We start from the raw sequence: 12,316 nt of genomic DNA, 5'->3' as shown, positions 1-12,316 counted from the left end.
CAGCCATTGATGGGGCGGGGAGAGTGGGTGGGAGATGGGGCTTGTTTGACTTGGAGATTTGGCAGTGGCCGAATCGCCGAATCATATTGGGCCGAACCAATTCAGGACAGTGAATCAAATTGCTGTCTCCTGAATCTGCTGTATCTGAATCTGAAGTGAATACTAGCCCCTTCACACAGGCCTAGTGTATTCCTTTTTCCCTACCAGTGAGACTTCCATCGTCTGCAGGTTGAAAAGCAGAGCTCCACAAACAGCAGAGCTTTTTTCGAATGTTCGCAATTGTTTAAGTGCAATGTTTAGCAAGCTGTTAGCTCTGTTTCCCAACCTTTCTATTTTTGTGTTCTCTTCCAGATGGCATCTTTTAATGATCCAGATTTCCTTAAACAGCTAGAAATGGCCATAAAGTATGGAAGTCCCTTCCTGTTCCATGACGTTGATGAATATATAGATCCTGTCATAGACAATGTCTTGGAAAAGAATTTTAAAGTGGTGCAGGGCCGAACGTTCATCATCTTGGGTGATAAGGAAGTGGACTATGACAGTAACTTCAAATTGTACCTGAACACTAAGCTTGCTAACCCTAAATATTCACCATCAGTATTTGGGAAAGCCATGGTTATCAATTATACTGGTAAGCAAATGCCTGCTTTTGTGCAACAGGACACATCTTAAGTATGCATGGCTATTGTTAAGTTTTCAATTGCTCTAAGGAACCCAGATATTTCCTATTATATCAGAAACTGCCACAAAGTACTTGGTATGGGTTGAACTGCAAACTGGGAGTGTTTTCAGTAGGTGGATATAAGTTGCAAATCCATTAGTCTGAAGTCAGTTGCCCTTTTAGTTGGATTAACTGCTGTTTCTCTGACTGCACACATCTGGCACTGGTCTGAATGAAAGGCAGAATCTGGCACTGGTATTTATGTTGTACTATATGACATGAGATGCTATTCAGAACGAGGAAAGCTATATCAGAATCTGGTTCTGTATGAGGCAGAAGATAGGGAGCAAGTTCTGTAACTACTGCCTGTGCTTCTGACTATCTCAGAAGTGGGATACAGGAATTATCTAGTTCATTAGGATGTGTATCCCTTGACCTAAACGTCACTGACTAGATCTGTCAGATGAGGCCCAGATCTGTTTGGTTAATGGTTCTGTCCTATAATTGTTCCACACCCTTGAGCATGCAATGCTGATAAATTATGTAGGTTTAAGGCGCAGCAGGAAAACTAGCCTTTGGGTTTTAACCAGCTTTGCACTAAATGTATGGCTCTTCATATACTCCTATAGTTACTCTAAAAGGCCTGGAAGATCAACTGCTTAGCGTTATTGTGGGGTTTGAAAGAAGAGAGCTAGAAGAGCAGAGAGAACATCTCATTCAGGAAACCAGTGAGAACAAAAACTTGCTAAAGGATCTGGAAGACTCTCTCCTCCGCGAGCTGGCGACTTCCACAGGAAACATGTTGGATAATGTGGACTTGGTGCATACCCTGGAGGAGACAAAATCCAAAGCTACTGAGGTACTTCTCTAGCCTTACCTTGCAGCACTTCTTCCCCAGCTGCCCCTTTGTTCCTCTGGGTTTGTTTCATCCTCCAGTATTCTGCAAGTTAGACCTAAGTTGGAAAAGGAGCTGAGGGCCTGTCTACACAGGAAAGACACTGGCACACGGGCCAGGGTAAGACTCTCCAGTGTAGTAGCTGCTCCTTGTCAGATCCCCAGGTTGACACTCGTTGCATAGGTGACATGGCTTGCAAAGAGTGTCAACACATGGAATTAAGGGAGTATCTGGTCCACTGTAAGCTCACAGTAGTGTTTACTGAGGGGTATATTCTCCACATAGGTAGATAAGCTGTAAGAGTCACATCATGGGCAGTTGGACATGAGAATTCTTTCAGGTACAGGTGTAGCACGTGTGCCTGGAGACAGAAGTCTTAATTCCCAAAGAATTTGTTTTCCCAGTCATGCACAGTCACCCACCTAACTAAAGAACGTGCAGTATGTCTTGAGAAACGTGGTTAATGTATTTGTAAAACCTAGGTGTTCAGAATAGTTGAAAATGCTATTTCAGTATTGTTTGTCTACAGATTAGCTCTGCACATAATACATCATGTCACTCATTACAGCAGTTATATACAAATGAAATCAATTACAAGGTTTTCTCACTTACAACTAGGTATCAGAGAAACTTAAGCTGGCTGAGAAGACAGCCATGGACATCGACAAGCTGCGAGATGGCTACCGACCTGCTGCGAAGAGGGGTGCCATTTTGTTCTTTGTCTTGTCTGAGATGGCCCTGGTCAACTCCATGTATCAGTACTCCTTGGCTTCCTTCTTAGAGGTATTTGGATTTTCACTTCGAAAATCCATGCCCAACTCAGTTCTTCCGAAGAGGCTACAAAATATCATGGATACACTGACGTTCAACGTCTATAACTATGGCTGCACAGGTTAGTGTGATTAACCAGTTGGGTAAGCATGTGTCCTTGTAATGCATGTGCCTTCAGTCAGCTGTGTAGAACCCCAAAGTTTGTGCTGCCAAAGGTAGTTCCTCAAAAGTTGAATTCCTTCTCTGTTCCCTGCTGAGACTTGTAACCCTTTGTAGCTCATCTTCCCTCATGGCAACATTGCTCTGAAGTACAGAGAAGTGCTGCAATCCATCCGTGCAACTTTAAGATGTCCTGCTACTCTGAATAAAGTATTGGCTACAAATATCAATGGTTCTAAACTAAAACTATGGAGAGTGGCACCCTGGCCTGCTGCAGATTGAAGGGGATTTGACTCCAAATTCAGGCCTGAATGTCAATATAGCAGCAGGTTCATATTTCTATGGGTCTTGGCTCCAAACCCCATTTCTCATTCCCTAGAACTTTGTGGGGCAATCAGGCTTAGGACTTGGAGCTGAAGCTTGGAGCTGAAGCTTGCTGAATCTCCAAATGTTTTAGAAGCAGGCTGATGAGAATGTTAACTTCTTATTGCAGGCTTGTTTGAGAGACACAAGTTACTTTTTTCCTTTAATATGACTATCAAGATAGAACAAGCTGATGGCAGAGTCCCACAGGAAGAACTTGACTTCTTTTTAAAAGGTAATGTGAACTTTTAGTGTTTGACTGTAACAGCACATTAGGCTACATCTTCAGCTGGTAAAAATTGTTGAAGTGCCCTCAAAGCCAGCAGGGCTGTAACAGTTTACACCAGTTGAATATCTTGGCCCTTTGTGAAACACTGATTCTACTGAAGCCAGTGGCAAAGCTCCCATTGACTTCAAGGGGCCAACATACCATCCCAAGAGTTCATTGGTTGTTAAATGGATAAACGGTGGCAGAAATAATACCTTGGCCTTCAGATACTTGCAAAGATTCCTCCAGTAAACTAATTCATAGGTATTGGGCTCCCAGTTAACAAGTTTCCTGGGATGGGTTGTCTAAGTAGACTATGTATTGTGGCATTTATGACAATGATGTACTCATTTTTCTGAACTGTGACCAGGGAATATCTCATTGGAGAAGAGTGCACGGAAGAAGCCATATACTTGGCTTTCAGATCAAGGCTGGGAGGACATAATGCGCCTGTCTGAACTGTTTCCTGAGAAATTTGAGTCTCTTTCAGATGATGTAGAGAAAAATCCAGATGTATGGAAAAATGTAGGTGCTTTTTTCCCCTTCCCAACTATTATATGTTCAAGTATAATATAACTTGTAAGAACTTTTTTGGAAGGGGGGGGGCATGTCATTAGCCTTTTCATTTGATGTCTTGATCGGCTTCTAATTTGGAAGATAAAAAGTAAATAGCATGATGAATTTGGGAACATGGGCATTGTGGTAATGGGGAAAAAACAGTCACCTATGTAGCCTGATATTCTGTCTCTAACCAGATGCGTTAGGAGAAAGGAAACCCAATAGTGTTCAATTCAGGAATTGCCCAGCCCACGGGGGAAGTTTCTTCCTGACTTGAGACAATCAGTATTTGGCTTGCACCCTGAATAGAGAGTTCTTAATGTTTTAAGACATTTTCCACACTGTAACAGTAGGGATTCTTGTTTTCCATGTAGATACCTTAGGCAAAATTGGGTCTCATTGAAATCAACGGGAGTTTTGATTTCAGTAGAGACAGGCTTTCACTTCTAATATTTTGTTTAATTCTGCTATGCACTGTGTAAAGCATTTCCTTTACTAACTTTTAAATTTGCTGCGTTTGTTTCATTACATGCCCCTTTTTCCTTGAAATATAATAGAGAGCAAAGGAAGTCCTTGATTTGCTTACTGCAGGGTATTCACTATTACTTTTAGCTTGTGATTATGATTTTTGTTTCTATCATAAGACAAATTCCAGCCATAACATGGAAATGTGCAGGTGACTCCAGCCATCCATGTTTTTAGATGGAAAAAGTTGAAGTGATGGCATTCACTTAATATTTTTTTCCAGTTTTTCTTTAATGATCTTCTCTGAGTTTCTTGTTTATTTCCCTTTCTTTTCTTCCCATATCTGTTTCTCTTGTTTCTTTCCTTTATGAGACTGACTCTGCCTCTCCTAATATATCAGTTTATTTAGCCATTTGACTAACCTGTATTCTCTGTTGTACTTCTTCACCCAGTGGTATGACCTAGATGCCCCGGAACAATCGCCATTTCCCATGCACTACTGCAACAGTCTCACACATTTTCAGAAGCTCCTGCTTTTGCGGTGTTTCCGAGTGGACCGGGTGTACCGTGCAGTGACTGATTACGTCACTTTGACAATGAGTGAGAAGTAAGTGCTGTCACGTTGTTGTTCACTGGAATCTTTCTAATTTTTAAAGAACTGTAAAAGTCAGAGGTTCTCTGAAGGAATCACCAAGCATCTATTGTAGATTAAGGTTTAGTGGTCACAAATCTAAACCTGGCAAGGAAAAGGATTGTGTTACATTCTGACTGGTATTTTGTGCTTTAAGGTCTTTGGATGCTAAACAAAAAGTAGGTGTTGATTTAAAATTACTGTCAGAATTTCTCCTTTTCTATGCTGTTGCACCTTGGTAAGTATGTCTGGGGAGAATTTGTACTCAGGAAAACAAACCAGTCTCTGCTGATGCCTTGACTTTCCCAAGCCTATGTAGTACAGATTTGTGCATGCTTCTACTTCCTCGTAGCCTCTTAACACATAGTTAAAGGTGCTGTATGAGAGGGGATTTTTAAAAAAAAATTAATTTCAGTAACCTAAGCTGGTATTTCAAGCCAAACATTGTTGGAGATACAGCTGTCTTTTCTATCATTTTGGGCAGTGTGGTAACCCTGGGTGCCTGAAAATGCCAGCTCTTTGCTCACAGTATCGCTTCACCTAACATTAACTGTCGTATCTTTCCCATTCTCTCTCCCTCCTGGCTAAAATGCTTCCCAAACTGCCAACTGATAATAGACATTTTTAAAGGTCCTTTCCATTAAAAAATAGTCACATAATTATACAGCTGGAAGGGACCTGAAGAGTCCAGGCCTGGTGCACAGATGCCAGATGCATTGTTCATAAATCAACCTAGACTTGTGCCTGTCTGGAGTCTGCCTTAAAACCACCAGTGAAGAAAATTCTATGTAAAATAACCCCCATAAAGTCATTTAACCTTGGTTTATTTAGCCTTTACCTTCTCAAGATAGGTAGTTGTAATTAGAACTGGCTAAGAAATATTAGATGGTAGTTTTCCATGGGAAAAAGCAGTGTAATTGAAATCTAAAGATTTCACAGGAATGTGTCAATTTTGAAAAACAATTGTCATCAGAAACATGGCCAAATAAATCATTTCATCTTTCTTATTTTCTTTCAATGACTTCAAAACATTTGGATTTTATAAGGTAAAAGGTTTTGTTTTGGCTTTTTCCATTTCAGTAAATTTTGCTTCTTATTTCAATATATTAAAAGACTAGTTTGAATTATTTATAGACAATATTGTGTTTACCTTATTGAAACAAAACAGTTTCATGGTATTGAACCAAAACATTCAATGGTCCCAAAATGAAGTTAATTTTTGTTCACTGGTAAATCTTGTCATTTCATTTTTTTTTGTCCATTTTGGAGTCTTAGATCTTCATGGTCTTCCTGGTGTATTATTTGATCATCCTGCCTAAATAAGACACGATTTATATCCCTGATATCTTTTCCAGATTGAATGTTATTGACTCTGATAATTATAAATAATAATTGAATGTGATAATTAATGAAGCAATTTCCTGTTTTCCTGCCCTCTCTCTGCAGATACGTTCAGCCTCCTGTGATCAGCTTTGATGCTATCTTTGAGCAGAGCACTCCTTACTCACCAGTTGTTTTCATCCTAAGTCCTGGGTCCGACCCTGCCAGTGACCTCATGAAGCTGGCTGAACGGACAGGCTTTGGAGGAAGCAGGCTCAAATTCCTTGCCATGGGACAAGGACAAGAAAAGGCAAGTGGCTGTGCACAAACACTGGTCAGCGGGGTAGCAGGTGTGCGCTTGGGTTTTCTCTGTCAGCTTGTGAATATTGCATCTTGGAGCTGCACTAATTAAAGCACCCCTCCCCCCGTCTATAAACACCCTAAGAGTTTAAGTCACTTTTCAGCTGTTGATATGAATGTGGGGAGAGTTGTAACTGCAAATTGGGGTTTGGGGAATCTGCCATGCACTCTTTGTGCTTCCAGTTATTTCTGTGCTCTGCCATGAACCCTGAAATGGGATTTTCAAAAGCACTTAACATTTGATTGACTGCTGCAATTGAAGTCAATGGCAAAACTCCTATTAGCTTCCACAAGATCAACATTAGGTCAGTGCTAAGGACTTCTGAAACTACCACCTTAATAGAAATATAAGTGGCTCTCCCAACACTAGGTATTCCTGCAAGGCTCTGAGAAGGGGGACAGCTGCTTCATTTGCAGATGTTTGTTACCACTGGAGGATGCTTAGTGAACTCTGTGGTACCATAACATGTTCTGCTTTGCTTTCTTGCCCTGAGGAAGCATCAGAAGCACTAAACCATTCAGAATCCCTTCACTTTCAGAGTTGAAAGAAACTTTACTCATAGGCAGCTTGTTTTCATCTCATTGATGCAGGTTGCACTGCAGTTGCTGGAAAATGCGGTGGCTCGTGGACAGTGGTTAATGTTGCAGAACTGTCATCTCTTGGTGAAATGGCTGATTGATTTGGAGAAGGCCTTGGAGAAGATTACAAAGCCTCATCCAGACTTCCGCTTGTGGCTAACAACTGACCCAACCAAGAGCTTTCCTATTGGAATACTTCAGAAGTCTTTGAAGGTACAGTACAGTAGGAACATGCTAGCAGAGGGTTTGAGTAACCATGGCTGTTCAGGCAGTCCTGATTTGAGGTTGTCCCAAGTGCAGGATGTAAAATGGGGCCCTAAGTTGTCTTTTTTTTTTTGGTGTGAGCAAGATTGTTTCATTCTCAATTTTTCAATTGGTGGATTTTCTTTGGTGGGCAGGATGCTTAACAGAAGCATTCACTGGCCCACTACTTTAAGGTGGGTAGCTCCAAGTGATGTCCTTTCAGTAAACCTACACAGCTTGGCAAATAAACATTGAACCCAAATGTCACATGGGTGGGTTAGAAAATACCCAGATACGTGGAAATACTTTCTGTCAGGTCTAATGCTTAAATATAGACATGAGATCTGTGACTAGCTTGGCAACAGTGAGAGTGGAGCAGACATTGTAACAGAATAATGGTTTCCAGCTGCTTCTTCAGTCTGATGCACTTATCACAACCAAGCTGAACTGATTTTTTTTAAATTGCAAGCCAGAAATATTGCTCTAATGTTCTTTCTGTGGTTACTTTATTTCTGTTGTTCTAAATCACTGCTGCAAGCATATTTTTTCTCTTAGATGTTAGGGCAGTGGCATGATACTTCAACTACTCTCACCAAGTCAAACAATCTAAGCTGCCAGTGGCATCTTTCATAGATTTCATTGACAGCAGGGCTGGAAAAGACCTCGGAAGATCATGGAGTCCAGCCCCCCGCCCAAAGGGCAGGAAGTCAGGTGGGGTCATAGGATCCCAGCAAGATAAGCATCCAATTTGCTCTTGAAGGTGTTCAATGTAGGTGCTTGAACCACCTCCGATGGCAGGCTGTTCCAGACCTTGGGGGCTCAGACAGTAAAGAAATTCTTCCTTATGTCCAGCCTGAAATGGTCTTGTAGTAGTTTATGACCGTTCGACCTCGTCATCCCTTGGGGTGCTCTGGTGAACAAACGTTCCCCCAGATACTGGTGGTCACCCCTGATAAACTTGTAGGTGGCCATCAGATCTTTAAAACAGCCCCCCCCTCAATGGTGCCTAAATCAGTAGCTGGAAAAAATAGACACACACACGTCTTCAGCTTGTGACTCTGCAAATTCCCAGTTTTGGAGAAGGATGCGCTCACTGCTGACAAGTCAAGGACTCAGTTATGCATGCTCCTGGGGTTCTGTGACTTTTTAAAAATCAAATCACAAAGCTGGCCATGCCTCAGACTCCCCATCTGTAAAATGAGTTCAGTGATCTTCACATACCTCCAAAAGGATGATGGAAAGTTAAGTTAAAATGTGTAATTTTGAGTATCTAAATTTGATCTCAAAGTGCAGTTCAGTATTCCTAAGTACATGTTTCTAGTTTTGTTATACTTAAGAAAATCTGTAACTTCCCTCTCTATATTTTTACCTTAATGCATACAGAAAAAATGTAAAGTGCATAATTTCATGGAATAAAAATACCCTTGTTCACGTGGGATGATAAAGCTTGTTCTAATGTTCAAGTGTTTCATTGTTTTACTCATTTGCTGTAATGTAAAGAACATGCTGTATTTCCACTTTTCCACCAAATAGCCTCTAATCAAATATTCAGGGTTGAAGGAGAATTGACAGTTTGTCTGTCTTCTTTCTGCCAGGTTGTCACAGAACCACCTAATGGTCTGAAACTGAACATGAGAGCCACTTACTTCAAAATCCCCCATGAAGCCCTAGAGCAGTGCCCACATCCTGCTTTTAAATCTCTAGTCTATGTCTTGGCATTTTTCCATGCTGTGGTTCAGGAGAGGAGGAAGTTTGGGAAGATTGGCTGGAATGTACCATACGACTTCAATGAATCAGATTTCCAGGTATGAACCTAATATTAATACCCATGCAAGTTACTTTTGAGAATGTGCTGTTTGTCTGTCTTGCATTCTTCCTCACAGTAAGAATGTTCCTCCTCCTCCTCTTCCTATTCTTCAGACACTGTTGATTCACTATCTTTTATAATGTTGCCATAAGCTAGTATTAAGCTTGGTAAGAAAGAGGAGGCAGATGCGTGTTCTCTTCTCTTTCCATTTCCCCCCTCTCTGACTTTCCTACAGGAAGTGTTTGTTTTTTTCCATTCTTTTGAGGAAGTAGGATGATTAAATCAGAACCTTATGAAAGCTAAACAAACCTCTGAACACATTCACTTGATTTGTGTATCTTCTCTAACCTGCTTAAATGACTCTGCTAGGTATGCATGGAAATTCTGAGCACATATTTGACCAAAGCTTTCCAGCAAAGCGATGATAAAATCCCCTGGGGCAGTCTCAAGTATCTAATTGGAGAGGTAAGCACTTAATATAACCCTGTTCCAGAGCTTTGTGGTTAAAAAGAAGTCATGTAAATAAAGATGCCTTTTTGTTTGTGCTATTGTCAAGTACAGCAGGCTCTGCCTCTTTCCTGACTTGCCCTAGAAATTGCTACATGGCCCCAGACAAGGCACTTTGGTTTAAATTAAAATGGAGCAAAGAGCTTGGTGTAGCAGTAGGGATTATGGATCAGTTCTTGGGGAGACAGACTGTTGAGTGCCTTTTGCTGAAGGATCCCCAGAGATAGCTGCAAGGATTTTTCTTGCAATGGGTTACTGCAGAAGACTGGATGGTTGCACAGCTCCTGTGATGTACCAGTCCCACCATTGCAGAGTGGGTAGTATCTAGCACCGCTGGCAAGAAGAGGAATTTTTATCTAAGAAAGCTTTTGTTCTGCTGGGGTTTTCAATCTTTATCCAGCTTGACTGACAGGAACAGCCTAGGCAACTATCTGTGTAGTATCCAAACTCTTCCTGCTTCTTTCCTGTTCAGAGGAGCTATAAGAGAAGTATAGGGTTTGTTATGAAAGGGGCAGTAGGATGCACTATGCAGGCCTTGATACAGCAAAGGTTGCCATGGAGCATTCGATGCTGTAAAATCAGATTGTCACGAATACAAGCGTGTGACATTGAAACTGGTTATTTGAATGGCTAGGTCATGTACGGTGGGCGTGCGATTGACAGCTTTGATCGCCGCATCCTGACCACTTACATGGATGAGTACTTGGGAGATTTCATCTTTGACACCTTCCAGCCTTTCCATTTCTATAGAAACGATGAGGTGGATTATAAAATCCCAGCTGGGCAGCTAAAGGACGACTTTGTGGGTAAGAAATGCTCTTCCTTCTCCCTGAGTTTAGTATTGAAAACTCCAATTGCACTAGGGTTTGCTTTCTGTTTCCCTTATATAAGGCATGTAACCAACATGTCAGCCCAAGGTTCCAGCCACAGCTTTGATTTCCAAGAGGAAAGGCTGCACAGTAGGCTGTTGTTTGCCTCATTGTTCTCATCTGGTTGCTGTCCCTTAGTGTGTTACATTCTGATGAGCCTCATGGATTTTTGTGTTCTAGCGGAGGTAGAATCTCTTCCACTTGCTAACACGCCAGAGGTGTTTGGACTTCATCCTAATGCTGAAATTGGATATTATACACAGGCAGCTCGAGACATGTGGTCTCATCTCCTGGAGCTCCAGCCGCAAACAGGTACAGTTCTCTGTCACAACTCTTGCAACAAGAAAGCAAGCCCTGAGGGCCAGCTCCACAAAGGGACTTGAGCGCTGTATGGCTCAGCACCACACCACCTAATTTCTAGGTGTCCAGCTCTTGAAGTAGAATCCACAGCCCCTGCTTAGATGCCTCAACTACCTCTACCACGCAGGAGGAGGGGTTTGATTTGAGAGTGAGCATAGAAAATATAAAGGCTTTTAGCTTTAACCTCTCTGTGCTGTGTCTATTTCAGGTGAATCTGGTGCTGGAATCAGTCGAGATGAATATATTGGACAGGTTGCCAAGGACATAGAAAACAAAATACCGCAAATATTTGATCTTGATCAGATAAGAAAGTCTTTGGGCACTGACATTTCACCTACAACAGTGGTGCTGTTACAGGAACTGGAACGTTTCAACAAACTGATTGTCCGTATGGCCAAATCACTGGCAGAGCTACAAAGAGTAAAGAGTATTATTATTCAAAGCTAATTCCTCTCTGCTGAAAGCTGCTGGGCTCTGAAATGTCTAAGTTATGTCTTTGTAAATTCTCTCATCAGGCCTTGGCTGGGGAAGTTGGAATGAGCAGCGAGCTAGATGAGGTGGCTCGGGCGCTCTTTAATGGACAGATCCCTAACATCTGGAGAAAGCTGGCCCCGGACACACTCAAAACACTTGGAAATTGGATGGTTTACTTCAGGAACAGATACAATCAGTACACGTCTTGGGTAAGTGAGGCGGGATGATTAATCTTTATCTGTTTTGCATTTGCTGCCCAAAGTAGTGGTGACCTGTGTATCCTGATGCTAAGGTCTAAATCCTAATTGATCCGCACAGTTATGGCACTGGTGTAGCAGCAGAATAGCAATTTTTGGCACTTAACACGCAGCCAGGTTTTATTCCTACTTGTGGTGGAATAAGATCCTCCTGCGTTCACTGCTTCTAGAAGTAACATGGAGGAGGGTGGCCATCTGACCTAGTGGTTACTGCATTTCCCAAGGGAGTGTAAGACTCGAATTTTAGCCCCACCTCATCCACTGGAACATAGGACTGGAATCATTTGGTTCACAGGCACTCATTATCGATAAAGGAGTCTTTAAACCATGAAGAACATGCCACAGGTAAAAAGCGGGTGAGAGCAGGGCATTGCCAATGCACTGCCACTGTAACAGGAAGGAAGTAATTTATCTATGCTCAATAGAGCCTAAGACAAGGACCAGACCTCTTGCTACAGAGGAAGGCAAAAACTTCCTGTGCCCATTAGGCCTGGGCAAAAAAATTCCTTCCTGACACCATAGCTAACTGCTAAGCCAGAACTCCCTGTCCTACTGCACTCTCCCTTCCATTACCTTAACTGAACTAGTTTAGTGTTAGTGAGAGTGGGTCCTTGCTTTCCCATCCCCCCCCCACCTTCTTTGTTTGGAAGACTGGTCCAAGACTTCATGTGACTCCCCCTCACTGTATTCTAAGAAGCAGTCTGAACTTGTGCCTTTCAATGGGGTGGAGGTGAGAGAGGGCTCTGAAATTAAAAAAAAAAAAAAAAAG

The 12,316-nt window shown here is 42.0% G+C and overlaps 1 protein-coding gene across 1 annotated transcript in view; it reads left to right on the top strand.

Annotated features, from left to right (window-relative positions):
- The window catches only part of DNAH10 (dynein axonemal heavy chain 10), a 92,876-nt gene that overhangs the window by 78,102 nt on the left and 2,458 nt on the right, over positions 1-12,316 (top strand). Inside the window, exons 63-76 of the mRNA XM_019507118.1 lie at positions 352-631; positions 1,291-1,520; positions 2,175-2,448; positions 2,980-3,084; positions 3,488-3,642; positions 4,593-4,747; positions 6,218-6,401; positions 7,043-7,243; positions 8,869-9,078; positions 9,450-9,545; positions 10,222-10,393; positions 10,637-10,768; positions 11,025-11,236; positions 11,332-11,499. Of these exons, the coding sequence (XP_019362663.1) occupies positions 352-631; positions 1,291-1,520; positions 2,175-2,448; positions 2,980-3,084; positions 3,488-3,642; positions 4,593-4,747; positions 6,218-6,401; positions 7,043-7,243; positions 8,869-9,078; positions 9,450-9,545; positions 10,222-10,393; positions 10,637-10,768; positions 11,025-11,236; positions 11,332-11,499 (2,574 nt within the window). The remainder of the gene's footprint in view (positions 1-351; positions 632-1,290; positions 1,521-2,174; positions 2,449-2,979; positions 3,085-3,487; positions 3,643-4,592; positions 4,748-6,217; positions 6,402-7,042; positions 7,244-8,868; positions 9,079-9,449; positions 9,546-10,221; positions 10,394-10,636; positions 10,769-11,024; positions 11,237-11,331; positions 11,500-12,316) is intronic.

The sequence above is a fragment of the Gavialis gangeticus genome, unplaced genomic scaffold, assembly GCF_001723915.1.
Source record: "Gavialis gangeticus isolate Ggan-Ray unplaced genomic scaffold, GavGan_comp1, whole genome shotgun sequence".
In the NCBI taxonomy this organism is placed as follows: Eukaryota; Metazoa; Chordata; order Crocodylia; family Gavialidae; genus Gavialis; species Gavialis gangeticus.
The sequence above is the reverse complement of the archived record's forward strand: the minus strand, read 5'-3'. Positions and strand labels throughout refer to the sequence as shown.